The sequence below is a fragment of the Oryzias latipes genome, chromosome 5 (genome assembly GCF_053564925.1).
Source record: "Oryzias latipes strain Hd-rR chromosome 5, Olatipes_Hd-rR_3.1".
NCBI lineage: Eukaryota > Metazoa > Chordata > Actinopteri > Beloniformes > Adrianichthyidae > Oryzias > Oryzias latipes.
In genome coordinates, this window is record NC_136241.1 from 26,291,733 (window position 1) to 26,317,957 (window position 26,225).

The window sequence follows — 26,225 nt, forward strand, 5'->3', positions numbered from 1 at the left end:
TAATTTACCTGTTTAAAATATGGAAGTTTGTCTTCTATTTTGTCAATTTAGCACAAGAAACATTTTCCTCTAAGAAGATTAAAAAAGACATTCTTTCAATGCTTTTCAGCTTTTCCTCAGAAACCTTTCCTCTTCTTCAGAGTTCTCGTGAAAAAAGAATGAAAAAACGGAGCCCGTGTCCTGACATTAAAAAATTAATATATGTATATCGTTCCCACAGATTAATATAGCGAGCCGGTTTAGCTCGTGCTGGTTTGCGGTGGCTTCCGTCCGTGAAACCAGGGTTCGACTCCGGGCTGCTCCCTGTTCCCTTCTCTACCTCTGTGCCGGTCCCAAGCCCGGTTTGAGAAGGTTGCGTCAGGAAGGGCATCCGGCGTAAAACATTGCCAAGTTTACCATGCGACTTGTTCGCTGTGGCGACCCCTGATGGGAGAAGCCGAAAGAGGAAGAAAGTTCCCACAGATTAATATCTTGTTCCCACAAATTAATATCTTGTTCGCACAAATTAATATCTTGTTCGCACAAAATAATATTCCGTTCCCTCGACATAATTAATTTGTGCAAATGAAATCATTAATTCGTGCGAACGGAATAATTATTCACGTCATGAGTCATTCATAAGAAAGGATATGCTCTCCGTCCGGCCAAAAGCCACTTTTAGCGGTAACTTCCGTGTCTCTGTGACCCACATTCATTCAAGAAAGGAAAAAGAAAAACAAGAATGATCAATTTACTATTGTCTCAATGAATATAAGAAAAATATCATAAGATTTTTGATACCTAGGCTTGCTGTTTTGCCATACGATTCACCGGACATAGCTCCTACTAGCTCCGCCGCGGAGCTCTTTTGCTTGTCATGCCAGCATTCGGGCAGCTGGCTGGCCGGTAGACAGACAGACAGCTGATATTGTAGTTTAGGGTCGAATAGGAATAATAATATTCAGGACTTGTGTTTTATTAACATACTCTTTAGCAGTCGCTTTACATTCGAAGGCTATTAGGCTACATGCTAACTAGCTGATCATTTATCCTGTTATTCACGTCATAGATTTACAGCACGAATTAATGATTTTATTTGCACGAATTAATTATGTCGAGGGAACTGAATATTATCTTGTGGGAACGGAATATTGTTTCATGCAAACAAAATATTACTTTGAGGGAACAAGATATTAATCTGTGGGAACGAGATTTATTTGAGTTTTTTAATGTCAGGACACGGGCTCCGTATGAAACAGTATAAAAGTTTTTTTTTTTAAGTGTAAGTGTGTATGTTTTAACCAGGATTTTCTATCTTTCCTTCTCACATGATTTCATGCGCATCTCAATACATGGTCCACGAATTGAAACCTAAAAGATTCAGCTTTGTGGCCAGTTCTGTTCTGCACTATAAGGCAAACTTAAAAGCCACAACTTTTTTCTAAAAATGACAGTGCGCCTTAAAATCTGGAGTGTCTTAAATGTGGCTGTGTTTACTGATGCTGGAGCGATTCTGAGAGGTACATGGCACTCTTTTAAAATGTCTGTTTTTTTTCTACCAGTTGCTACAAGGTTAGGTGTTATTGTAAATACGTTAACGTGCCGATGTGTGTTTTTGTTATTTGTAATTAACAAGGTTGGGAGTTTGCATAGTCACAGTAATGTTTGTTTCAGCAGGATATGTCTGTTTTAAACATGTTTCAAACAAAAAATGTCCATTTTGGGCTGAACATATGAAAGGCGCGACCATCCAACATGAGTTGAAAGTTAAACCAGGTTGAACTTTGACCTTTGATAAAGGAATTGAAAGTGCTAACCATTGGAAAATTGATAATGACGGAGAAACAATAATCCTGGTTTGTGCCCGGCAGGAATTGTATGACATCCAGTCTTTCATATATCGGAATAGAGCTGTGAAAGAAAAAGCCTGCAGCAAGATTCGCCAGATTTGCACTATTTCGACATTTCGCTTCAAGCCTCTTCCAACTTTAGCTAAATGCACTAGTATTAGGTCCAGTGTGAACATCATATTCTAAAAGGTGTGAAAATGACATTACAGTTCATTGTCCCTTATATGAGATCCATCTAAAAATAGACCATTCATTGATGATGCACCGTAAAATCCAGGGTGCCCCATAGTTGCATCTGATCGCTGTGATACTATTTTCCCAACATAATTGTGTGTGTATCTGTGGTTTTGAACCGATACTGCTGTTACTCTCATAACCAGTTTGATATGCATCTGTGTCTTTTACGTCCCTAGTTTGAACACATTGAGACTTGCTCCATTGTGGGATTTTCTGCAACTTTCTGAACTTCCTTGTTTGTGTTAACCCATAAGAACCCATGGTAACATCAGGTTAACAGAGAAATATCCGAAATGGATTCTGTGGTCCACAATTTTCTTTTTATGAAAAAATGGGTCTGGGTTTTTATGGGTTAAGGTCAGGAAATGAAGGTGAAGTGAAAGATCCTAAGAAACATGTCTCAGCAACAACTCAAAGTCCCTGAAAGTGCTGTCCTGCTGATTTAGATGAATGGATCGAGAAGAAGACTGCTGGTGCTCTGATGCGTTTTTATTTCTTTTCTCAACCAAGACGCGTAAAAACAAAAAGATTCAATCCTGTGAAGGAGGTGAAAGAGATCTAGAGCAAAACCTTAATCTAGGATGTAGACAGTGGTTGAGTGGTGGATCTGGTGTCTTTTAGGAGGATTTCAAAGGAGAAAAAAGGTGAGGGTCACTCGTCAGACAGCAGACAGAGCTCGCTAATCCATCCTGTCCGGGTCACAGGGTGAGAATCCCTGAATTCCAAAAAGATCGAAAGGGGAAACGTGGGTTTCTGGATTCGGTCAGAGCTGCTTTTCCTCAAAAGCAGCAGAGATCCGAGCAACCGCAACATCAAAACTGAAAAAAGGAGATTTATTCCCTGCACAAACAGACGAGCAGCAGATGTGCAGAGCTGAGGCAACAGGTACAACATCTGATTCTCAGCTAAGATTTGATAGGACTCAGTGTGAATTTTAGCAGTCTGCGTCAGCGCAGAACGCAAACAGTCTGCTTTTGGGTCTCCTGCTTGTGGAGGACACATGCGTATACATTTGATGGATGAGATGAAGAGCGGGTGGAGCAGGTGGTGTCTCCATGTGGATGCAGAGGCGCATCTGTCGGATATTTCAGCAGGAGGAATGCCCCTTCGTTCAGCCTGTGTGATAATTAATGGCTGTCAGCGGCTCTTTAGCAGAAGAAGGCGCTGACAGACAGCACTCCAGAAACGCAGGGAATGCATGAACACCTCATATGGTGGTGGAGATGGGGGGCAGCTCTGAAAAATCCCTCACAGTCACCTGCAGCAGATAAACGGGTCACCGAGGCTGGGATATTGCCCTCATCCCTGCAGATTGAGGAATTTCGGGACATCTGTCTGAGCTGAAGGAAAACTATCTGTCAACATTCCAGAGTTTCTGCTGAACGCCACCATCAGATCCTGAAGAACATGGACTCAGAGTAAACCCATCCTATAGACGACGTTAAGATCTTTAGATGTTCTTTATCAAAGGTGAAAACGGTTGCAATCCATCTGGAAAACTAAACCAAAGATGAGAAACAAAGTTCACGACAAGCCAGATAGCACAACGTTCTAAAAGTTCATGGCTACGTTTTTTTTAAACTCCAAAGAACCAAAATTAGAAGAAAAAGAACCAAAGTTAAAATATATGTAGCAAAAAGAACATTAGACACGAACATCTGGATTATCTCCAAAACTTCATTAACTTCTTGAAAAAAATAATACAGAATAATGATATAAAACAACAGAAGAACTTTACGGAAAGTTACATTTGTAGACTTACAGTCAAACATGGTGGTGGGAGTGTGATGGTTGTGTACAGCTTCTTGACCTGGACGGTTTGCTGAACCATTCCGTCTTTTTTTTTTTAAAGAAAAGAAAATTCTAAAAGAGAATTTCCGCAGCAGAACGATGAAGCAGCTCCACCTCCAGGTAAAAAAAAGAAAATAAGATTCTAGGGTAGTCAACATTTTTCTCAGATTTTGGTTTTATCCCATTTTTAGAAAAAAGTTATCAAATATCAGAAAACAATTAGGTTTTCTGTTAAGTAACCAATAATTATTTGATGACTGACTGTATAGCTATTTTTTAACATTGGGAAACCTTTGTGGCATCAACGTTCTGCAGGTCTTCAGAGTTTCTGTCAATCAGCAGCTGCAGGTTCCTCTGGTATCAGAGCTTTGATCCTCCAAAGACAGGATATTAAACCAGCATCTCTTTCATGCACAGATTTGTTTGTTTTTTATTTTAGTGTACAGCTAGCATGAGGAATAAAGCAGGAACATTTCCTTTGTCTAAACCTCATCAATGAAAGAAATAAGGCACATTTTATATACATTAATATGCATACATCCCTATGAAGTTAATATAAAAGTTTAATAGTGTAATTTGGTAAATAAAAAATTACAGTAAATCGAAAGAAAACAAGTTTTTCATTAATTCAAACTAAATCTTCAACTGATAAGTTTCACTCTGCAGTGAAATCAGAAATTGATCTTTTATCAAAGAGCTCCCCCTGCTGGCTGCATGGCGAACAACTTCTTAAGTTTTGTAATAAAAATGTAAAAAAGTAAAAACAAATTAAAAAATGAAGTAAATATAAAGACAAAAGAGAAGAGTTAAAGGCAATTAAGGTATAAGTTTAATATTTATGAAAAGAATGCATATACAAAGAAAACAAACTTAGACAAAGCATTTGGTTTTGCACCAAAACAACAGGTTATAATAATCATACTGACTTGGGCTGGATATGAACCCGACTGTGAGCCACCGATGGGAAGAAAAACAAGAACCGACCAACCACAAACCATCTCCAGCAAACAGTCTCTCTGCCATTAGAGGTTTTGAATCGGCTTCAACCAATCAGAGGGTTTCTTGGTGTAAAACTGGCAGCTAAAAAAGTTTTGACTCTGAAATGAAACAGGAGTGAATTAAACCTTTTAATATATTTATATTGAGATATTATATATATATATATATATATATATAATTAATTAAAAAGACAACACAAACAGAAGTATCAAAGGAATTCTTGTTTTGGTAAAACAACTGGAGCCTACATTAACAGAGAGCCAGCTTAAATTATAATTACATCTGTTAGACCTCATTCAGAGTCTGAGTGGGCCCAAACCTTCTGGGCACGCTCCAAAAGAGAGGAGGGGCGGTGGTGCTCTGCTGTGCCCCCCTCCCTGCTGGTCCCTGACGTGAACAAAGAAATAAAAACGCACAAAACACCACTTGTTCTGCTAACACTGTTAAAAGTTCCCTGCTGCTAAAAAGGCCAATGGATGGGAACCGGAGAATCCATCTGCAGCCGCGGCGTCAGAACAGCTCCTTCAGCGGCTCCTCAGTGGTTCCGTGTTTTTCTACTTGGAATAAACATCTTCAGAAAAAAAAGATGGGTGGGGGTGTTGGCAAACAAAAACAAAACACTACAAGTCTTGTTAGCGCGTCTGGAGTAGTGCTGGGAAAGAACGGTGGCGGCGAGACGAGGAGACCACTGACAGACCGAGGCGACGGGAACAGCAGCACGAAATCCGCCCAGCAGGCGGTGGGGGGGTGGGGGGGCACCCTGACCAGTCAGCTGAAGACATCTAAGGGGAGGGGGCCTCTAAAGTTTAGGGTGAAGCTTCGATTTATTGCAGAGTTTTATGAAACTTCAGTCAATCAGCCTTAGCAGAGCAGAACCCGGAGTGGGGGGGGTCCATGTCAGATTCATACGTGTTTATGTGTGCATGTGTGTGAGTGTGTGTGTGTGCTCAGAAAACGGCAAAGCCCTTCATAGCAGCACACATTTGCGTTTCTTCTTGGGCTCGGGAGGCTCCAGAGCAGCCAATATGGCTTCATCAAACACATTCTTTAGGCCTTTCTGTGAACACAAACACACAAACAATGAGGGGGCGCAGCAAAGACACAAACTAAAAGAGGAAGAAAAAAAAACAGTAACACTTTATTTAAAGTGACACAGAAAAAATAAAAATTTCCCGATCAAAACAAAATATTCCAACAGAAACCTGTTTGAGTCTAAGTGCAGCTGAAATGACATCAAACCAGAAAGTGGAGGAAAATCGAGCAACGAGCCCTGATGCAGCAACACGGACACAACACAAGCACACAAACACGCAGGCTTTCTGTGAAGAGTCACTGGACTGTCACATGATCTGAAGCAACAGACGCACAAGCAACCAAAGAAAGAAGGAAGTCGGAGAGAAGAGCCAGTTCATATCAACTTTATTAACAACCACTTAAAGACAATATGATTATTATCTGCACACGCACGCACGCGCACACACACACACACACACACACACAGCTGTGGCTCCACTGTCACACAGAGGAAGTCTGAATAAAAGCTCACTGTCAATAGATCTAAAACATTACACTTAGTAACTCTTTCAATACATTTTGATTACTGAAGACTCTGCCTTTCAGAATAAAAGTAAATCCATAAGAGCTCCAAACAGATTAGTACTCACGGAAAAAATACAATTGTATTCATGACATTAAGTTAAAAAAGTCTTTAGAAATCAAATTAGTTTGAATGTTTAAGCCCTTTTCTACAAGAAGGCAAAAAAAAGAACTAAATAAAATGCAACATGGGAAAGTGGGTGGGGCCACACGTGGTAATTATAGCTAAAAATACTACTTTCCTCCAAAACTCTGATCTATTGACTGTATATGAAAACTGGACTGAGTGACCCCTCCCTCCTCCCATTCCAAACAGGAAGTACCCGCTGGTTCCAAGAAGCCAAAATCCCATCGACTTCTATAAAGAAATAAACAGCTACGACTCAGTCATGTCAGACTAATCGTTCTTGCTCTGCTACCTTTGTCTTTTCGTTCTTGCTAATCCTAACTGTTTTTCATGATATTTTTTCCTAACTAAGTTATTCAAGTTATAAACTGACCAATCCAATGCTGCAATATAAGTAGGAGGCGCCCGCCTGCCCAACTTTCAAACATTTGACAGATTCTTCCAGTGGAAGGGGTGTGGACTTCAAACAAGCTGACTCCTGATTGGTGAGAGGGGTTGCCACAGAGATGTTGACCCAGACCCACTTGGATCAATCACTGCTTACTGATTTGGGTGACGTCATACTCACTCGGCCCAGGTCTCATCTACAGTCGACACTTTGAACATGAGTCTGATCCACATCTGATCCACAGACCCATGAAAAACTGGATCTGACCTCTGACCCTAACCCATCTAGAGTACAGCAGTGACTTTGCAGCCTCCCGCCTCAAACCGTAAACCCACCGTGACAAAGTTTGACATTTATGAAGCCTTTGTCGTTGTAGCACCAACCCTAAAACACATTGATAACTGTTAAACTGCAATCTAATTGGCCAATACTGGAAAGCTAGACTTCTCTTTATTGACAAGAAAGTGACAAAAACTAACTGCAGGTTTGCAAACTTGGTTACATGAAGGATTTCCTTTCAAATTCTTGAGAGGATCGTACATATTTTTATTTGAAATTGAAAGGAATTTTACTTTTATATGAGTGAACTAAGTAAAAATGGAACAGCGTATTCCTGATGATCAGCACTCTTTTTGTAAATACCTAAACAGTAAACATGAAGAGTTTTTGTTAGTGATTTTGCGATTGGTCACATTTTGCTAAGAAAGCTGCAGCTTAAGTTTATTGTTATAGTTTCCCCCCAAAATCCCATTCCGTGCCCACAAGCTTGTTTCATGACCTGCTCATTTGTTTTGTTAAAGAAGGTATCTTTGATCCCCGAGTCTTCCACTAAACTGCTTCTCTAACTGTAATTTAGCATATTTTTGTGTTTTTAGTTCTGTTCTAAATAAAACTCATTACATTTCCAAAACGTTTTAGGAGAAGATTGAATTTGATTCACAGCTGAAAACCTCAGAGAAGGGCAGTTTTCGAGCAGAGTTCATCTGTATGACCAGAGGGGAGCTGTATGTCACCATGGCAACACTCCTATTTCCTTTTACTTTGATTTCTGTTAAAATAAATAAACAAATGAAGCCCCAGAAAATGCTGATTTGCTCCCAGCAACCAAAGGAGGCGACTCAAACTCAGAGAATAGTCGAGGTGCGACTTCAGAGGACAAGCCAGCGAAGATTGACAAAGTGAGAACGCCATGAATACTTAAAATCGGGATGAAGGAATGAAACAGGAAGGGGTTAATGAATGCAGAGAAGAGGAGGGAGATGATGCAGCAGCAGACAAAGATCAAAATACACAGCATTTCCTTTGTCTCTGAGTCTCGGGCGGCTCGAGGGCGGCGAGGATCGCCTCGTCAAAAACGTTCTTCAGCCCCCGCTACGAGAAAACGACAGGAAAGAGAAGAGCAGCGTGATTAGAGGAGGCTAATGGGAAGACAGGTGGAGGTTGAAACCTGATCCCAGCAGGAAACAGGAAATGACATCAGCGGCTGTCCTCATGGCCGAGGAGGAAGGAAGCAGCGGAGGAACGCCATTGTTCGCCCTGAAACGTGACGCTTACACGGACGGCAGCCGTCTTTAAATGGCCACCTCCTCAGTGAGGACTGGAGTGTAAATCTAGGGAGTCTTTTGCCAGGAAAGAGGAGGAGGAAGAGGGGGAAGGAGCATGCATGGTGCCGGCATTCTGAAGGAGGGAGGGTTTACCGAAGCAGGACACCAGGAGAAGGATGTGGAGCAAACCCGAAGAGGGTTTGGTTCAGATGAAAGAACCAAAGCTGAACCTTTAAACCACATTTATAAACAGGAATAAACAAAAACTGGTCTCTAAGCTCTTGTTTTCCTTCACTGGAGAAGGAAGAAGTTTCTCCTTTTTCAGTTAAGGAAGAAAATTTAAATTACTGTTTTTTATCACTGCTTTTTAAGATTTAGTGACTTCTTTTGACATATGAAAGAATTGTTTACTTGGGAGTGGAAGCAGGAAATAGTGAGATTTCATATCAACCGATGCTGATGATCATCCATTTACAGTTGATTCTATCCATGTTTAAAGTGTGTTTTCAACCCCAGATATGGTTATGAACACATTCTGGATTAAACGTCATCAGCAGTCGGTCAGCTCAGGTCACTGCATATTCTGAGCGATTGTTTCTGTTCTTACATTTTTATAAATAATCAAGTGGTTGTTCCAAATACTGGAAAAAAAATTAACATTTGCGACGCCGTTTTTGGTTTTCAATAAATTTGCTTCAGGGTTCCAGATGCTATTTGAAAAAAAATAATAATAATAAGGCAGCATTTAAAGGGCCTGTCAGAGTAAACTATATCCATAAAGATGATCATATATTACCTTTGGCACACTAATGAATGTTTTTTTTTAATTAAATACAAGTTATTTTTGTAGTTTGTTTCTCTACCTGGAAGCCCGATGACTCAATCTCTGAGGCTCCACCTTTCACTCTTTGTGGGTGTCGCCCATTTCTAGACATCAACCTAAAGCCGCCTTAGCTTAATAAACCAATCGTCACTTGCTGTCAGATTAAAACATTCATCAAGAGTTATTGAGACCAGAAGTCAGAATATGTAACTACCTCACTGTTTTTGTTGGCCTCCTGCTAAAACCAGCGCCGTCTTTTGTGTTACAGCAAGAAAATGTTGTGATCCATTCGTGAGATGCAGACTTCTACTAGAGTATTTAAATGCGATGATGATAAGGATCATTTTAATGAAATTAAAACACTAAACCAATCCCTGATCGGGATACAACATCTGATTTTGATCGAGTCTGAAACTGCGTCATCGGGCGATCAGATCGAGACATCCCTGGAAAAAGCAATTTCACAGGATTTTTGAAAATTTGTACTTTGGTGACAAAACGGGTTTAAAAGATAAATGAATGAATGAATGTATAAAAACATAAACACTCTGCCATGCAAAAGCCAAAGGAAGATGGGGTCTGAATCTGACTGAAAGCTCAAAGTAAACAGCAGAAAAACAGCGTGGACTCCGGCTCCAAACCAAACATGCAGAGGGAGACGGAGCTGCAGCAACACTGAGCCTGAAGGGGACGCGCCTCTTTCCTCCACTTTCTTTATTGAAGTGCCACTCCTAACAGAGGGAGTTCATCTGACTCTGCAGGTACCTGAGTGAGGGCGGAGCACTCCACGTATTTCACAGCCTTCAGGTCTCTGGCCAGCTTCTCGGCCGTCTCTGGGGTTATGGGCTTCTGCTTGTTTTTGGCCAGCTTCTCTATGGTGGAGGGGTCGTCCCGCAGGTCAATCTGAGTCCCGACTAGCAGGAAGGGCGTCTTTGGACAGTGATGGGTGATCTCTGGAACCCACTGAGAGCAGACACAACATGACCTTCAGGTTTTCTGCGTTTAAACAGACACCGGGCGATCCTGATGACAAAGGGTTTCTAACAGACGCACTTTTTCTTTGACGTTTTCAAAGGAGGACGGCGACACGACAGAAAAACAGACCAGGAAGACATCTGTCTGCGGATAACTCAGAGGACGTAACCGGTCATAGTCTTCCTGACCTGGTAGAAAAAAACAAAAACAAACCCAAGTAAGTTTCTGGAAAATCAGAAAACGACAGAAAAACTCAAAGACAAAACACAAACTCAAAAAATTACAAAATGAAGCGATGGACAAAATGTGGACATACCTGCTGTGTCAAACAAGCCCAGGGTGTAGGGTTCACCGCCGATCATTACAGTTACAGCATAGTTATCAAAGACCTGAAACACAACAAAGCAGAGTCAGCTGACGTCTCACAGAAACAGGACAGATCACTATCAAAACATGACCTACATTTTTCCCATTTTATTTATTTATTCTGAAGGAAGTTTTATTTTTGGAAGACTACTGGACACCACATTTGACTCATTCCTGACGCATGTCAAGTTGCTCGGTCTCATGTTAAAAAACCACCCACTACTGTCTTAAAGCGGCTGCTCCGACCCAGGGCTCGACATAGCCATTTGTCCGCTGGCCCGGTCCTGTTTTTCGAGCAGTACGGACCACAAGACTTTATTTTTTACTTGTCCGCTCGGGCCACTAAAATATCTAACGGTTAATACATTTTTCACCTTTTTCAATAAAGTATATTTTGCGAAAACGTGTAGATTTACCTCGTCTTTATAATTCACTTTTTCTGCTAGTCCTGTGTTCAGACTTCAAGGGTTTCTATGGGAAACCTTTTATCACTCTTCTCCTCCTCTCCCGTCTGCGCGCGCGGCTGTCGCTGCCGAGCACCACGCGGCACGCGCTCACTCTACTTTTTTTTTCAAACTTTATTGAATGTAACAATTCAATACTAAACAATGTTAAACAGCAAGAGCGAAGGAACAAGCCAGTGGGTTATTATTACATTTTAGGCAGATATATTTAAACTGACACACATATCAGCGCGCCCCCTGGTGGTTTTTCACCGCGATGATCATAAATCCAACACCGTCACTGAAGAGACACTGAAGCATGTCAGAGATGTGGAAGACATGGCAGGAATAGATAGGAATGTGTTAGATGGAGTGACGGGTGGAATTAGTAGTATGGACAGCAAGATATTTAATGAATGCATTGAAGATGAAACTGTATGCACTAAGCTTTAAGCTGAATGTTAAAGAATCAAAGGCAACTCCAAATACCTGAATCTCAGACTCAAATGGAGTATAATGTCAAACTACTTAATTTTCTTTTTCTTTACAACACTGTAAGCAGTAAGTATTTCTAGTTAGCCGAATGATCTCAGTAATTTAATTTTATTTAATTTTTCAATTATTTAATTTAATTAACTAAAGTAGGGCTGGGCGATATGGCCTAAAAATAAAATCTCCGATACAACACCGCTTGTATCGTTGTATCGTGACAGCGATGCTTTTGTCAGTTTACCTTGTTGCATTTTCAAAAGTGCAGAATAAAATGTGACACTGAATTTCAAACGGCACATTGTAATTTTTGCATCTATTATTAAAGTATTTATTAATAGTAATACAGTGGAAATTAGTAGATTTGGTTAGCATGTTGATTTACGGTATGCGCCCCTAAATTTTCTGGTTGTGCCCCTAAAATTTTCAGTTGGGGGCCACTGTGCTCCTAGTGAAAAAAGTTAGTCTGGAGCCCTGGGCAGCATGAAAACTTCTTAACTAGTGTTACCTACTTCACTGCAGTGCTCTCTTCAAAACATCTGAAACAGACTAGAGCAGATTTAAGTTTGATATGCTCTATTTTCAGTAATTGAAAAGTGTATAAATAAGTGCTAGATGTCACCAGAATGCACCAAATTTCCCCATATTAAAATTTTCCGGGGGGGCATGCCCCCGGACCCCCCTAAAGTTGCAAGCACATGCGGAGCTGTGTGCAGTGTCGGGCCAGTAACTTTCAGGCAGGGCCAGTAACTTTCAAAACCTACTGGCCCTGTGGGCCAGTGCAAATTTCTGGGCTATGTCAACCCCTGCGACCACTCAATTGAAACCCCCAAACCGGCAGCGTTAACAAAAAATAAATGTTTTTGGAAAGTTACTTTTTACAAAAAAGACCCAGTGAGGAAACAGAGTGGGTCTGTTTGACTTCAAAATAAAAGAAAGTTGTATTTAAAAGATAAAAACTAGGATTCTTTACTGGCAAAACGAATTTATTGCAAGAGTTATTCCCACATACTATAAAAATCATGCTGATCTAGAATATCTGAGCGCATTAAAACTCCAAAACACTCAACTGCTGTTTTCCAAACAACCCTGTACTTTTTATTTTTTCTGATATTAAAACTCTGGGTCATTGTTCAGGAAGACTCACCGTTGGAACATATTCAGAGGGAAACTTGTTGGTGGTGTAAGAGATGAGCAGGCAGGTTTTACCCACCGCACCGTCACCGACGACAACACACTTGATGGTCTGCATAGCTGAGTTTTCAAGTCTTCACAACTCATTCAATCTGGATCTGGAACTGAAAAGAAAAAAGTCAGGCTTTATCTGGACTGCAGCACTTCTCTGAGCGCCTCTCTCCATGCACTCCAGCATCATGCTTTAGGTTAGCTGATCAACTTTTCCTGGAGGTACTCCGGTCCAGTAAGAAGGGAACCTTTTCCCTTTTTGCACCATGTATGACATTAAAAGCATTTGCCCTAGTATAAAACTGTTATTTTGTTATTGTTGCATTGTTTCATTCCAGTGAAAATTGTGTTTTTAACATGCTCTTATGGACTTTTTTACATAATGGAGGACATATATTTAAATAAGCTCAAAATTGAATTTCTTTGTAATTTTTTGTGAAATCCTTGTGAATCAGGAGAAGACGAAAAATTGCTGTTTAAAAAGAAAAATATTTGTGTCATAGAAAAAAACGCTGGGTGGGCCAAAGGCTCTCTGCTCTGCTCCATTCTGATTCATCCACCTGCAGGCAAATAGATCATTGTACGTCCTTGTTTTCTTTACCTGAACTGGAATCTGGCTCAAAACTGTACGGATGGATAGCTTCATAATCGCTCGACATTTTTGTTGCACCAGTAATGTTAGGTTGTGGTTGTAAGGGGCTGTAAGCTAGCGGGGAAGCCTGTAAACAGAGGGCTCTCAGCAAGAGGGAGGAGAAGGGGTTGCTCCACACAAACAACTCAGAGGTGGATTTTTAATAAACTACTGCTGCCCTGCAGAAATTATGACCCAGAAAATGACAACTTTTACAATATTGGCTAAAAATGACAAATTCCTAAATATAAGACCACTGGGAACACTTTTACAATAGATTAAAAGATGATCAAAGTGGGTCTTTAAGTGTTTTGACCTATTTAATGTTTTTTTTATATTTACCTTTTTGCCTTAAGTGCTTTGTTCAAAGAATCTGTAGAGCAGAGTTTACTTGTCTTTTAAACACCAAGAACAGACTCTCATAAAGCAAAAGTTTATCCGAGTTTTAAGATGCGAGTTGCTCCAATGCATGGCACAACAGCAGCCATCTGCACTCGTAATGTGAAAAAAAGGTTACAAAGGTCATTTCCAAACAAATGGAATCAATACTTGCAGAGAGACAATAATAACATTACAATTGCTTAATATATAATAGAAAACAAAACAATGAACCACTATTCTTATTTAGACATAACTCAAAATCTGAATTTTTTTCTATTTGACCTGAATGGACAGAATATTTGGTTACTGTAATCGCAATGGTTTTGTTCTTTTCTAGAGACGCCTACATTAGTTCTCTAAATAGTAAAGGGAGGGAATGAGATCGTTCAGATTATGAGAAATACCTCCAAACATGACAAAAAAAGTTAAATGTCTGCTGCAAAAATAATTGAACGCCCTCCCAAAACACACTCAAGTTTGCAGATATTCACCTCGACTTTATGAATACAACAAAATATAAAAATAGAAATTGTATCTTGGAGGAAAAGAAAGCCTGGGAGAAGACCCACTGTGAACAAGAGTAAACAGCGCCCCCACTGTGTTGGTGTCAGCATTAGTGGTCTGTGAGCACGGAGGGTCACAGGTATTTAATTTTAATAGAGCAGGATAAGTCAAACCATCTATTCATAAGCAATCAGCAGTAAATACAGCATTTAATGTGCCATACCAAACTGATAACATTACATTTTTGTTTTGGTTTTCAACATCACCATAAACCACACACTGAAAAAAATTGAGAATAAAAATCAATGAATCTCTAAACTTTTAACATCAGAGATATTATACTCTGTTGGAGAGTTGGGCGGATGTCTCAGAAATCGAGGTTCAATCCTGCTGTGACCAAAATGTTCTAGAAGGAAAATAAAAAAACCTCAAACCTGTAATTAGAGATCCCAGCCTTTTCCTACAAGCTGCCAAAAGATTTCATTTGAACAGTCTTGTTTGGTAAATATTCATCTTTATTGTTTATCTTAGTATGCATTTCAAGAACTTATACAGTAAAAATAAAATAAAGCTTTGAACAGGCAGTAAATGTTGAAGTTTGGTAATAATGGAGCCAATGACTTCCACATATTTTGGGACTGTGTGGTTGTAAAGAAGTACTGGTCTGACATGCATGAACATCTGCAAAATGTATTTTCTATTGTCTTCCCCTTGTCCTTTGAAAGTCTATTTTTAGCTAAAATAGTGTTCTTATGGCCTGAACAACAAAAGCAATAGAAATTGCTCTACATTGTGCGTGTTTATTGTAAGAAAACATTAACCAGAAAAAGGCTTAAAACTGAACAACCAATGATAGAGGACTGCCTTGATGTTGTACAAAGAATTCATACAATGGAAAGAATTTCTCTCTACAAAAACAACTGGATGTTTTTTACACTGCTCCGTCTAAATGGACAGAATATGTCAAGTAGATCAGACTTTATGTGAAATGTCACTGAAATTGTTGAAAATCCCAGCTCTCTCACATGTTTGTTCTATATTTATTTAACATTGAGAAAGCAAGAACATTGTAGTCTATCAATGCAATATAAAATTTATCATGTGCTTTTTCAATAAAAAATTTAAATTAGAAAAAAAAATAAAAAAAAAATAAAGCTTTACGTATTTTTATAATTCTAGATTTAAAAATACTCAATCTTTGACTAAAAGGGAACAATTTGGAATACTTGATTTCAGCAGCATGGTGGCGCAGTGGTTAGCGCTCTTGCCTCACAGCAAGAATGCCCCCGGTTCAAGTCCTGGCTGGGGGACTTGAAAAACACATCAACGGGGGACCTTTCTGTGTGGAGTGCATGCGTGGGTTTTCTCCGGGATCTTCGGCTTCCTCCCACCATCCAAAAACATGCTTCATAGGTTGATTGGCAACTCTAAATTGTCCATAGGTGTGAGAGTGAATGGATGTGTGATTGAGGATATTCTACCCTGCGACAGACTGGCGACCAGTCCAGGGCATCCCCTGCCTACGCCCAAGTGGCCGGGATAGGCTCCGGCAACCCCGTGACCCCGAAAGGGAATAAACGGTAAAGAAGATGAATGAATGAATGATTTCAGCAGGACTCAAAGCATCAGTGATTCTACTGCAAGTAGATTAAGCAATAAAATGCTTTACAGTGGCCTCAACAGGCTGGTTTAGATGCCGTCATTTGACAGAAAAGAGTTCCCGTTTATTACAGGAACAATGGCTCGGTTCTGTACTCCAGCTTTTCTTTAGCCCTCAACGGCACAAAGCTGCACTGTGCAACTGGAGTGGAAAAAATGATCAAGTAAAGATTACACAAGTTGCTGCTTTTACTGATCATTCTGTGTTTCTACAGAGACGGCTGGGACTTGCACTTCATTTGAACGTGTGATTCACGTTTGCTTATTTGATTTGTTAAACGGTAAATGGCATTCACCTGTACCACACTTTACAGTTACAGTCCCATTCACACACTGATGGCTTCCCTAGAGGTAAGGTGGGGTTCAGTGACTTGCCCGAAGACACTTCAAATGTGAATATCGAAACCGTAAACTTCCGATCAGAGGTCGACCGCCCTCCTAAATACTTCAAGCTGCCATAAGATTGTTTTAGCACAGCTGGTTTGTTACATGTCAAGTTTAGAATTTAAAAAGAAAAATTACAAGTCTGCTTTGGCAACATAAGCACACATGCAGTCGATGGCTGAGGACACAACTGTGATTCAAAAAGGAAGGAATGATAGAAAGCTACTTGTTAAAGACCTGAAAATGGTGTTTGTAACAAGTTATTGTGGCATTATTCTGATGATGAGGACATACATTTAAAAAAAAATGGATAAAAATTGCATTTCTGAGAATTTCTTTACTTAAATCATTATGTATCAGGCAGGATTAGACAAAAAGTTATGCTTGAAAATGATTGTTACGTAGTATTACGTATTATGTAGAAAAATACACTGCAGTGCTCCATTCTAATGCATTCACTTGTAGACGACTAGATCCATACACGGCTTTGTTTTCCTCATCTGAGCTGGTTTCTGGCTCAAAATTGTGCAGCTAGACAGCTCCAATATTGCTTGCTGTTTTTGTTGCTCTTGTAATGTTGGATAGGGGTTGTGAGACGTAAGCTAGTGGGAGTGTAGAGGGGAGGGAAAGGTGAGGCAGTATTGCTGCGCCCCAATAATCCCACTAACAACTCGGATCAAATTTCTAATGAACTTCTGCCGCTCTGGAGAAACTATGTCCTAGAAAACGACACGTTTTTTTGATTTTGGCGATAACTGGATAATCATCATTAACAGACCACTAGGAGCCTTTTCACAACAGATCAAAAGATTGGAGTGGGAATTTGAAAATGCCAGCAGACTGTTTAATTACTCAACAAAAAATATAAGTCATTCAAATTTATTTTTATTAATGATAAGTGAAATTGATTAAACCCCAATTCAGACTAGGGATCACAATATTTGACCAGGAAGCAAATGGGATGTGATCTATTCAATCATTAATGCTTCAAATCGCCTTGAGTCGCTGCAGACGACATTACTCAAAGGAGCCACAGAATTTGTGCCTCTTCTCCACAAGTCACTGTACGTCGTCAGCGCTAAGCCACTGCAGAGCTCTGCAGCACAGAGTGGGGGTGGGGAGCCAAAGGCAGACCAGGGGACACTCAGCTGAAGGCTTACAAAAGCAGGGGAACACGCAGAGACATTCAGCTGCAAGACCCCCTATAGCCAGCTTCTATAACATGAAGCATATATAATTTAAGATGACACATTATCGTACAGAAATGCATTTACTATTACGGAGTATTTTACCAACTATTACTGCCTGAAATGTTTATGAGTGCAGACCAGTGAGTGCTCTTTGACAGATTAATGAGACTTGAATAATGTGACTTCCTACAGGAAGCTACTGGAATTAACACACAACCTAATGGCTGTGGACTGCCTTCTTGCCAGCACGTTCAGCTGAGACATTTTTTCACCGTACCTTTAGCCAGCCTTTAATTTCTTAGCTTTTTAAAAACTAAAATAAACCTATATAAAGGACTGAGCCTTAATTACACTTCTGGTTATAGCGTTTTCTTTTAATGCTGCAAATGTTGATTCAACAAAAACTCAAAGATACTGTTATAAACTTAATTTCAAAATAACAAATATAATGTAGAATAAAGAAAATGGGATAAGTACCTTTAAGTAGAGTAAATAATCTTGGTAAGTGAATAGGGAGACATTTACACTAGAACTTTATGACAAATAGCTATTTTAAATTGGGACAATGATTAAAAATTGTGAGTGAAAAATGACATTATTTTTTAATAATTTTGTATTAAACTCCCCGTAACAGCCAGTTTTTCAATAAATTTAAATGCCTTGATAAATCGGTGCTAAAGACCACACCAGGCTACCGACAAGCGTCTGCTTCCAGCCTTAATCCAGACATTTGTGGGTTAAGACATCCAAGTCCAGTAGTAATCCAGCTAGGTTCATTCATGTGGAACTTGAAGCATTAGTAGATCATGGGAGCATTAATGCTTTTAATTTGTAAAATACTGTCACTGAATGGTAAACAACATCCTCTGAAATAAAACTATAAAAATGGCAGCATTTAAATTAATTTATTCTGTGTAGAACCATATAAAATTCTTATTTTAAAGTCAATAGCTTGTCATAAAAAAATTCAAATGATCACAAGTGGGGGATATATAATTGTTTGTTCCATTCTCCCCAATAAAGTATTGATCATTTCTCCGGGTCAACAAACGTCACAGACAGAGCAGCCTGGAGGCTGGTGGTTCGTATTAAACCTTGCTTGGCCCCCACCAGGGCCCAATCCTCGGCCTCAATTTGGCCTATTTCCTGCCGGCTGCGGAAACCACAATAAAAATTAAAAATAAATAACGGCGACTGCTCCATCTAAACTCAATACCGTTCTCCAACTCCTCCACTGGAACTTAACATGTCCTTGATTGGGACCGACAGGCAGCTGAGATTCATTGACCGTCTCATGTTTGATTTTGCTCTCAAACTAACTGACCGCGTCAGGCCAGAGTAACAACTAAATTAGTTGTGACTATCATTTTAAGCCAGTAAAAGACATTTTAATTTGCTGGGGTATAAGCAGTTCATACAAATGAGAAGTATATTAACTTATGACACGATAACCTGATTGTTATTTCTACAACTAGCCAGAGATGGTCTTTCCCAATTAGCTTCCTGCTAAGCGGTACCGCTAACCTTAGCGGATGCTGAATGACACAATTAGGTGATTTTAGCCAACATCACCTATAAACTCTAATACACTGTGATGTTGGTCTTAATACAAACCACGGAAACGACATAAAAATACAAATAATTCCCCCTACCGTGTTTTATGTTTGGGTTTCAATACCGGGCGTTGTCGGCTCCGTACTAGGGGCTTCCCAGGCATCAAAACAGGGAGCGGTTGCGTACAACGTCATCACGTCGAATGGCCACATTCAGACTAAACTTGAAAGTGCTCGTAATTTTAGAAACGGGTGTAAATTAAAACTCTCAAATACGATTTAAAAATTGTTCTAACTTAACGTACGATGCATTTAATCACTGCAGTGAATTTAATAATAATCACTATACAGAATTATTTATATAATATATTTATATTATATATATATATATATATATATATATATATATATATATATATATATATATATATATATATATATATATCACAAAAATTAATGAAGGCTAGCACAAACTACATATCTGTATACATCTTTCATTTAGTTATTTGTCGCTTTTTGATGAACTTCATTCTTTGGATTCCAAATTTGACCTAAATGCCGGTTGTACTAATGCTGTGCGCCACTAGATGGCAGTACGAGCCGTGACCCAGATATTACAATACAGTTAAATTTTAGATAAACACACAGAAAACATTTCTGGAAAAAAACAAAGCCATTTATTCTCAAAGGTTGTAGAGAAACTCACATTTATGCATAAAATCGTAAGCAGTTAACAGAAAAAAAAGACAGGATCTGCAGTCGTCACTGGTGTCACTAGGTAGAGACACTCTGCAGCAAGGTGATGTTGTCGCCCTTTAACATAACCCGACCTGTGAAACAAGGAAAGAAATTTATCTTGACATTTTAAAAACTGACATTCCTGAGTGTATAACAAATAAATACTGACTGGAAAAATATTTCTATGTTTTCCTCAAACAAATATTTTGTTACAGCAGTTCTAGAAACAAAAGCTAACAGTACATGTTAATAAATACAAAGAATATTCAAATTTTTCATTGTAAAATAAATAAATAAAGCTGTTCTAATAACTGCTAAGATCAAAAAATAGTAACTGAAATTTAACAAATTAAACAAGCTAAAGAGTCTTACCCAGTGGCTTTCTGTTCTTGGTCTTCATGTGGACCTCCTCAGCATCATCTAGAACCAGGTTCATGTACTCATCAAAGCCCTGGAAAATAAAATAAAAAGGAAATAATCAATTAACTACTTTCATAACTGAAGCTGTTTGGATTCATTTAAATTCAGGCTCTCAAGGTTTTTCCCCCCCAAGAAAACGGCACAGGTTGTTTGTTTTTATTTCGGCTAAAAACAGCATAATCATAGTTAAAAGATCACCGAGAATGTTCTGAAAATAGATTAAAGTGTCAAGAGTGTAGGACCGGCAATTTCAATTGGTCTCCTAATTCATGCTTAGTTTGTCATTATGCTGTTCTCATTGATCATTTACCTACTGTATTGTGAGTCTGAACCAGTGTGTGTTTTTTTTGTTGCCGTTTTCAAATACATTTTTAAATCAGCTGCAGAGTTCTGCTCTACTGGTAAGAAAGGTGCCCGCTGCAAAAGCAGCTAAAACAGAGCCCCAAAATAGTCGTAGAAAAAATTTCTGCAAAACAGTTTTAAGTTGATTATTGTGGATCTAACACCAGCCATTAAGAACTTTTACCAAGCTCCAATAAAAAAAATAACTAAAATGCTAGGTCAGTGGTTCTCAAACTTTCTCTTGTTCCCCCTTTTGGAGCGGAGAAGGAAAACCTGGAATCGTCGATCGTTTTTACAGTCTATACCAGTTTTAAAGTAACTGTGGCACACATTTGGAAAGTTAACAAACACTGTGAAAGTAAAATAAAGAGAAATCTTACAATGATGCAGCCTTCTATCCGCATGTTCACCTGCTCATAAAGCCACACCTGGATTCGTGAGCGCTGCAAAGCAAAGATGACACGAATCAGTATTTCAGTCACCACCGAGACAAAAGGTGAACCTGCAAGAGCCTTCAATACTCACGTTCTGAAGGTATCTGAAAATGAGGTTCTGATGAACAGAGTCAAGGAAATGACATGTCTAAACCGTTTCAATGTTACAGAAGATATTTCAAATAACATGAACTAGTCATTTCAATTTCAGTAGAGTGACACAAACTGTTTTGCACTTTAACCGGAGAGCTGAGATCCTGTTAAATACCAGTGAATGTCATACATTTCAATGTAAGCCAGTGAAAAAGGACTTCACAAACCAATTACATGACCGAAATGATGAAATAAAGCTATGGATGACGCAGAATTTGCTCGAAAGTCCCACTCAGATCATTTTGATCTATTTTTGAAGTATTATCGGCGGTCTTTTAACGTTAGTTATGCCTTTTACCAGCTTACAGAAATTCTGCAATTGTTCTAGAGTTTTACAGTTTACTATTTAACTTCTGCTGATGTATCCACGTTATAACGTAAACTGTAGGGCAACCATGTCAAAACAACTGAAGACACGCTTAAAAATGGATTTAAAACGGGTTCTGGCATTAGATTTTCTCTTATTTATTGACTTTGTTAGGGGTTTTTTTACGAGTCAAATTTTAATGGTATTCTTAATTTCTTTAACATCTTTTTTATTTTTTTATAGATGACATGTCACTTCATAATCAAGAAAAATAAGAAAACAGGTCTCACACACTCACAGGGACAAACTTGAGTTAAGTTAAAAACCAAATAAAAAACTACAAAATATGACCAATTGTTACAACAAATCAAAAGAACATTTAATTATCAGACCAAAGTAGTGCATTTAACTAATATTATTAGTTTAAGTCGTTAAGTGCAACATCTCGATTGTTGACTTCTTTTTTCACTAAAAGAAAACTCTGCCAAAGGTAAACGTGTCATTGTTTTCTTCTTTCCAATTAAACAAACGTATTTTTGTAAAATGTATAATAGTAAATTGATAACCCATCATATTGCTATGTACGTTTAGAAAATGCTAAAAATGTTTGTTTCAAATTCAATTTCTTTCGAAGTACAACGTCGTGCTTAAATTTGATCGATAAACAGAAAAATACGTGCTTCAATACTGAAATTAAAAAAAGTCAGTAAATATGCATTCCAATGTATTTAGAAAGTCATGTAGTACCTAGAAAAAAAAGGAATACAGTTTACCGATGAGCAAACACGAGAAATAACCGATTAGCATCGCTGCTAACAAATGCTAACAGCAAAGAAAGGATACAATGGGCTGCACCATAACCTTCTGCACCTTCTGTCCTTGTCCTCGGTAAGCCATTCTCTTCACACGCAAAAAAGACACGCAAGAAGTATTTCGTTAAAGAAATATTGCCTTTTACAATTGAATGATTTCAACGTTCAGCTCACGATGCCAAGTTGCCTTAATGGCGGGTTTCTTTCCGCATCCGGTTCCTGCACTGAAAGGTTTCCCTTCACCGAACAAGCGCCACCTACAGGCAGGATGTCAATACTGCACAATTTGATATTTGGTCAAAAATTACGTTCAGTGTGAAATCCTTCAAATATGCAGACTAATTATGACTTATAAAAAGTATGAAAACACATCTGGTACCAATTAAAAGGCTAAATTTAATAATTAAGTTGTTTTTGAGTCACCATATTTTTTGTCAACGTCTGTTTCAGTACATATTTATTTCTTAATCCTGAAGGGAAAAATACAAAGGTTTTGCTTCGACTTTTTTCTTGTACATTTTCAGTAATCGTTTATTTTTGCTTGGATTAATTTCAGTGATTAACACAAGTACCAATAATATTTGAACAGCTTTCATATAGCAGAAAAGAAGGTTTAAATATTGATACATCAACTAGTTTGGATATAGCGTCATTTACTTCATAGATGTTCAATTGTTGGATGTATATAGTCTAATTTATCATTTAGATTTTTATTTTTTTATTTTCCTATTACACATAATATTAACAAGCATACAGATATGTAATTACTGTAGTTGTTTTTGCAACACAAATTCAATAAGTGAAAATTGTTGATAATTTTTGTAATTTTTCCATAATTGTTCAAACTTTTTATTATTATTATTTTCTTACAAGTAATTTTGTTTTCAATATTAGAGTTTAATTTTGTAAACTATTTCCTAAACATTTATCTTGACCAGGTTCTACTGTCACAGCAGTGACCTATTTTATCCAAAAGAGGGCAGCAGAGAAAAACAAAAACATAAGAAACAACTCGAGCCCAAGATGAACATTAGTAAAAGGTTTCACTTCACTTTCCTTATAAATAAACTTAAAGTTCTAATCTGAGTTCTACAATAAACATTGTTAAAAAGTGCAGTCGATTTAAAGAAGTTGTCTATAAAAGTATTTAGTCAAGAAGGTGAGAGGTACAAATGATTCTTCTTGTTCAGTAGTGTTCTTTCTTCAAAAAGGTTTAGAATTTATCGCATAACTTTTGTTTTTGATTAAATGTGAAATATATTTTCACCTGCAGATGCAGACCTATGAATTTAGCAGGAACATGAGCTCCATTGAGGAGTGTTTTTTCCCCACCTAAGATTTTTGTGAGCTAAATTAAGAATATAAAACATAAAAACATGTATGTGACTTTCTAATTACATGTGTGTTAAATTAAATTAAATTAAACCCCACTCTCTCTCACACACCTAAGTGTGCGAAATTTGTTTCCGCATTTGACCCATCCTGGGGGAGCGGTGAGCTGCAGACACAGCTGCACTCGGGAACCATTTTGGTGGATTTAACCCCCCCAATCCAACCCCTTAATGCTGAGTGTCCAGCAGTCTTTGGTATGACTCAGCCTGGGTTTGAACCCATGACCTTCCAGTCTCAGGGCAGACACCCTAACTCTGAGCTGGTTAGAGAGAGATTATGCAGATGATTTTATTTATTTGTTTGTCCTTTTTATGAAGGCACCAACATATACAATATGCATTCATTGTCAAAAACTACATTCAATCCAAGTCTACCCAAAATGCATTTAACACACATTTCAAAGCGACACATGACCCTTCATTTCAGTATTCAACATCAAAGGACATGAGAGACATGCCAGAATCATTATTTCTAAATTTTTCTCACAGTTTCCAAGAATATATTTTTCTAAGTTTTGTTTACTGAACAGTATTTTTGTTTAATAAAAATTGTTGGTGCAACCTTTGAAAGCATCGTGCTTTAAGCCAATGATCAAAGGGTCGGCGGGTCAATCCCCGCTCCCCCCAGTCAACTGCTGTTGTGCCCTTGGGCAAGACACGTCCCCCTCCCTGCCTCCAGTATTGCTGTGGTGTGTGAACGCGTATGAGGTGATGGTCAGAGGGGCCGTAGGCGCGAACTGACAGCATCGCCTCTGTCAGTCTGCCCCAGGGCAGCTCTGGCTGCATCAGTAGTTACCATCACCAAGAATGAATGATGGACAAACATCATAAGGGCTGTGAGCGCCTGGAAAAACGCAAAAAAAAAACATTCCATTATTCTTCTTCTTATTGTTATTACTATTATTGCAACGTTTTACACGTTTTACGTTGCTTTTATCTTGTGTTTTAATTTTTTTGTCACTTTTTTATACTTTTTTTTTCTTTAGCTTTTAAATGTATGGCGCCTTGTTTGATTGAGGTCATTTTAACCCTTGTGCTATCCTAGGCACTTTACCATTGGCAGTTGGGTCATCTAGACCCACTAGACAGTGCGCTGAACCTTTTTTCTTCAATGATTTGTGATCTTCACTGGTGTCCATGGATTACATGAAATCTTTCCACCTTTATCCACCTTTGTCATGGTAGGGATAACACGTCAGTGGTCATCTTGACCCCATAGGATAGCACAAGGGTTAAGGTGCCATATAAATGATTAAAACTTAAATTTACACCCACACCAATCACAGACAAGAACATTTGCTTCAGTCGTCCGAGCAACTAGATGTTTAAAGTCCAATCTCCTGTGATTTCCCTCTTTAGATGTGAAAACAAACAACTTTGGCAAACCATTCAGTAGTGATCTGTTTTTTAATGTAAAGATGTTTGCAGTTCTACAAATTCAGTCCTTTTAGGCTGCAATAATTACTTTCTATCAATCAAAAATGATCATTTACATAAATATTTTATTAAATTAGTTAGAAATATTTTTAAAATGATAAGTCACCAGCTTTAATTTCCATTATGTATTTAATGCATCAATGTCACTCAACAGAGGCAATGATCTCTAAACATGTTGACCTCTAGAGGGCGCTGTGCCCTAGCATCAAGTACCCATTCTGGTTTCACAGGTGTTCAAACCACTCAAACATAAGTAGAAGCTCTTTTGGAATAGTTTTTTATATTTGGTCGTCTTTAACCAAAAATCTGAAAGAAACACAGTTTTTAAATCATAAATAAGCCCAAATGAGACAGAAAATCTGAAGTGTTTCCTGCAGTGAGGCACGTTGAGACCATCAGCTGTCTGTAACTGTAGTTGGATGAGGTCTTCCCTGTGATATCTATAGATGCGTCTTATATAAAACCGACCGTCAGTTTCTCTGCAGAATAAAGCTGTAATAAGATGAGCTGAGTCAGAAGGCAGCTTTGAGTGCGCAGTTAACAATAGTATTAATAACGCACAACAGAGTCTTACCCCCCCCCCCCCCCCCATCTCCTCCTCAGCCCGCATTGAAGAGAAAGTGTGACAGAAATTAGAGGCCGAGGACAGACAAGAGTCCGCAAGTGGGGGCAAAGAAAAGATGCGAACGGCCTCGATGGCGCAGGCAGAGGTGTCAGCTTTCTGGGTTGGGACCTTCGGCCGCATATTAAAAAGGCCGGGCTGCTGCAGCTCACGGGGGGCATCGCTGTCAAGTGCCACATGCTTTGTGTCTGCGCTGTGGGCGCAGGAATGGACTGCTGACTCTCAATGCCACATGCCGGTTCACATTCTCAAGGAAGACAGAGGAGGGGGAGACGCTGCAGAAGCTGGTGCTCCTGCGGCAAAGACCCTGAAGGCTAGGTAACAAAGATGGAGGTGGGAATCAGCAGAGTGTGGCCTTCGAAAAGAAGTCCTCTCTAACCCCACAACACACAATAACAAACAAAATGACCCTCTGATAATGTAGATGACCTAATTTACTATTTACAAAAGTTAGCTTTAATAGCATTGTTTAGTT

General features: G+C 38.8%; 2 protein-coding genes across 3 annotated transcripts; both read right to left on the reverse strand.

Annotated features, from left to right (window-relative positions):
* Window positions 1-4,663: 4,663 nt before the first annotated feature.
* cdc42 (cell division cycle 42) lies at window positions 4,664-19,330 on the reverse strand. 2 transcript variants are annotated; one of them, XM_023955110.2, is made up of 6 exons: window positions 19,194-19,330; window positions 12,755-12,905; window positions 10,626-10,698; window positions 10,388-10,497; window positions 10,100-10,297; window positions 4,664-5,913 (listed from the first exon to the last, which is right to left on the reverse strand). In XM_023955110.2, exons 2-6 carry the CDS (start codon window positions 12,857-12,859, stop codon window positions 5,824-5,826), a joined length of 576 nt encoding a protein of 191 aa, XP_023810878.1. In that variant the 5' UTR covers window positions 12,860-12,905; window positions 19,194-19,330; the 3' UTR covers window positions 4,664-5,823. The 2 variants fall into 2 exon arrangements, with proteins under 2 accessions (XP_023810878.1, XP_023810879.1); XM_023955111.2 differs by lacking the exon at window positions 4,664-5,913 and adding an exon at window positions 6,259-8,338.
* A 418-nt stretch (window positions 19,331-19,748) lies between these two features.
* On the reverse strand, window positions 19,749-22,563 carry snrpe (small nuclear ribonucleoprotein polypeptide E). Its single transcript, XM_004069041.4, has 5 exons — window positions 22,332-22,563; window positions 21,120-21,146; window positions 20,975-21,037; window positions 20,205-20,283; window positions 19,749-19,924 (listed from the first exon to the last, which is right to left on the reverse strand). The coding sequence occupies exons 1-5, from the start codon at window positions 22,383-22,385 to the stop codon at window positions 19,869-19,871; spliced, it is 279 nt and encodes a 92-aa protein (XP_004069089.1). The 5' UTR covers window positions 22,386-22,563; the 3' UTR covers window positions 19,749-19,868.
* Between the last annotated feature and the right edge of the window lie 3,662 nt (window positions 22,564-26,225).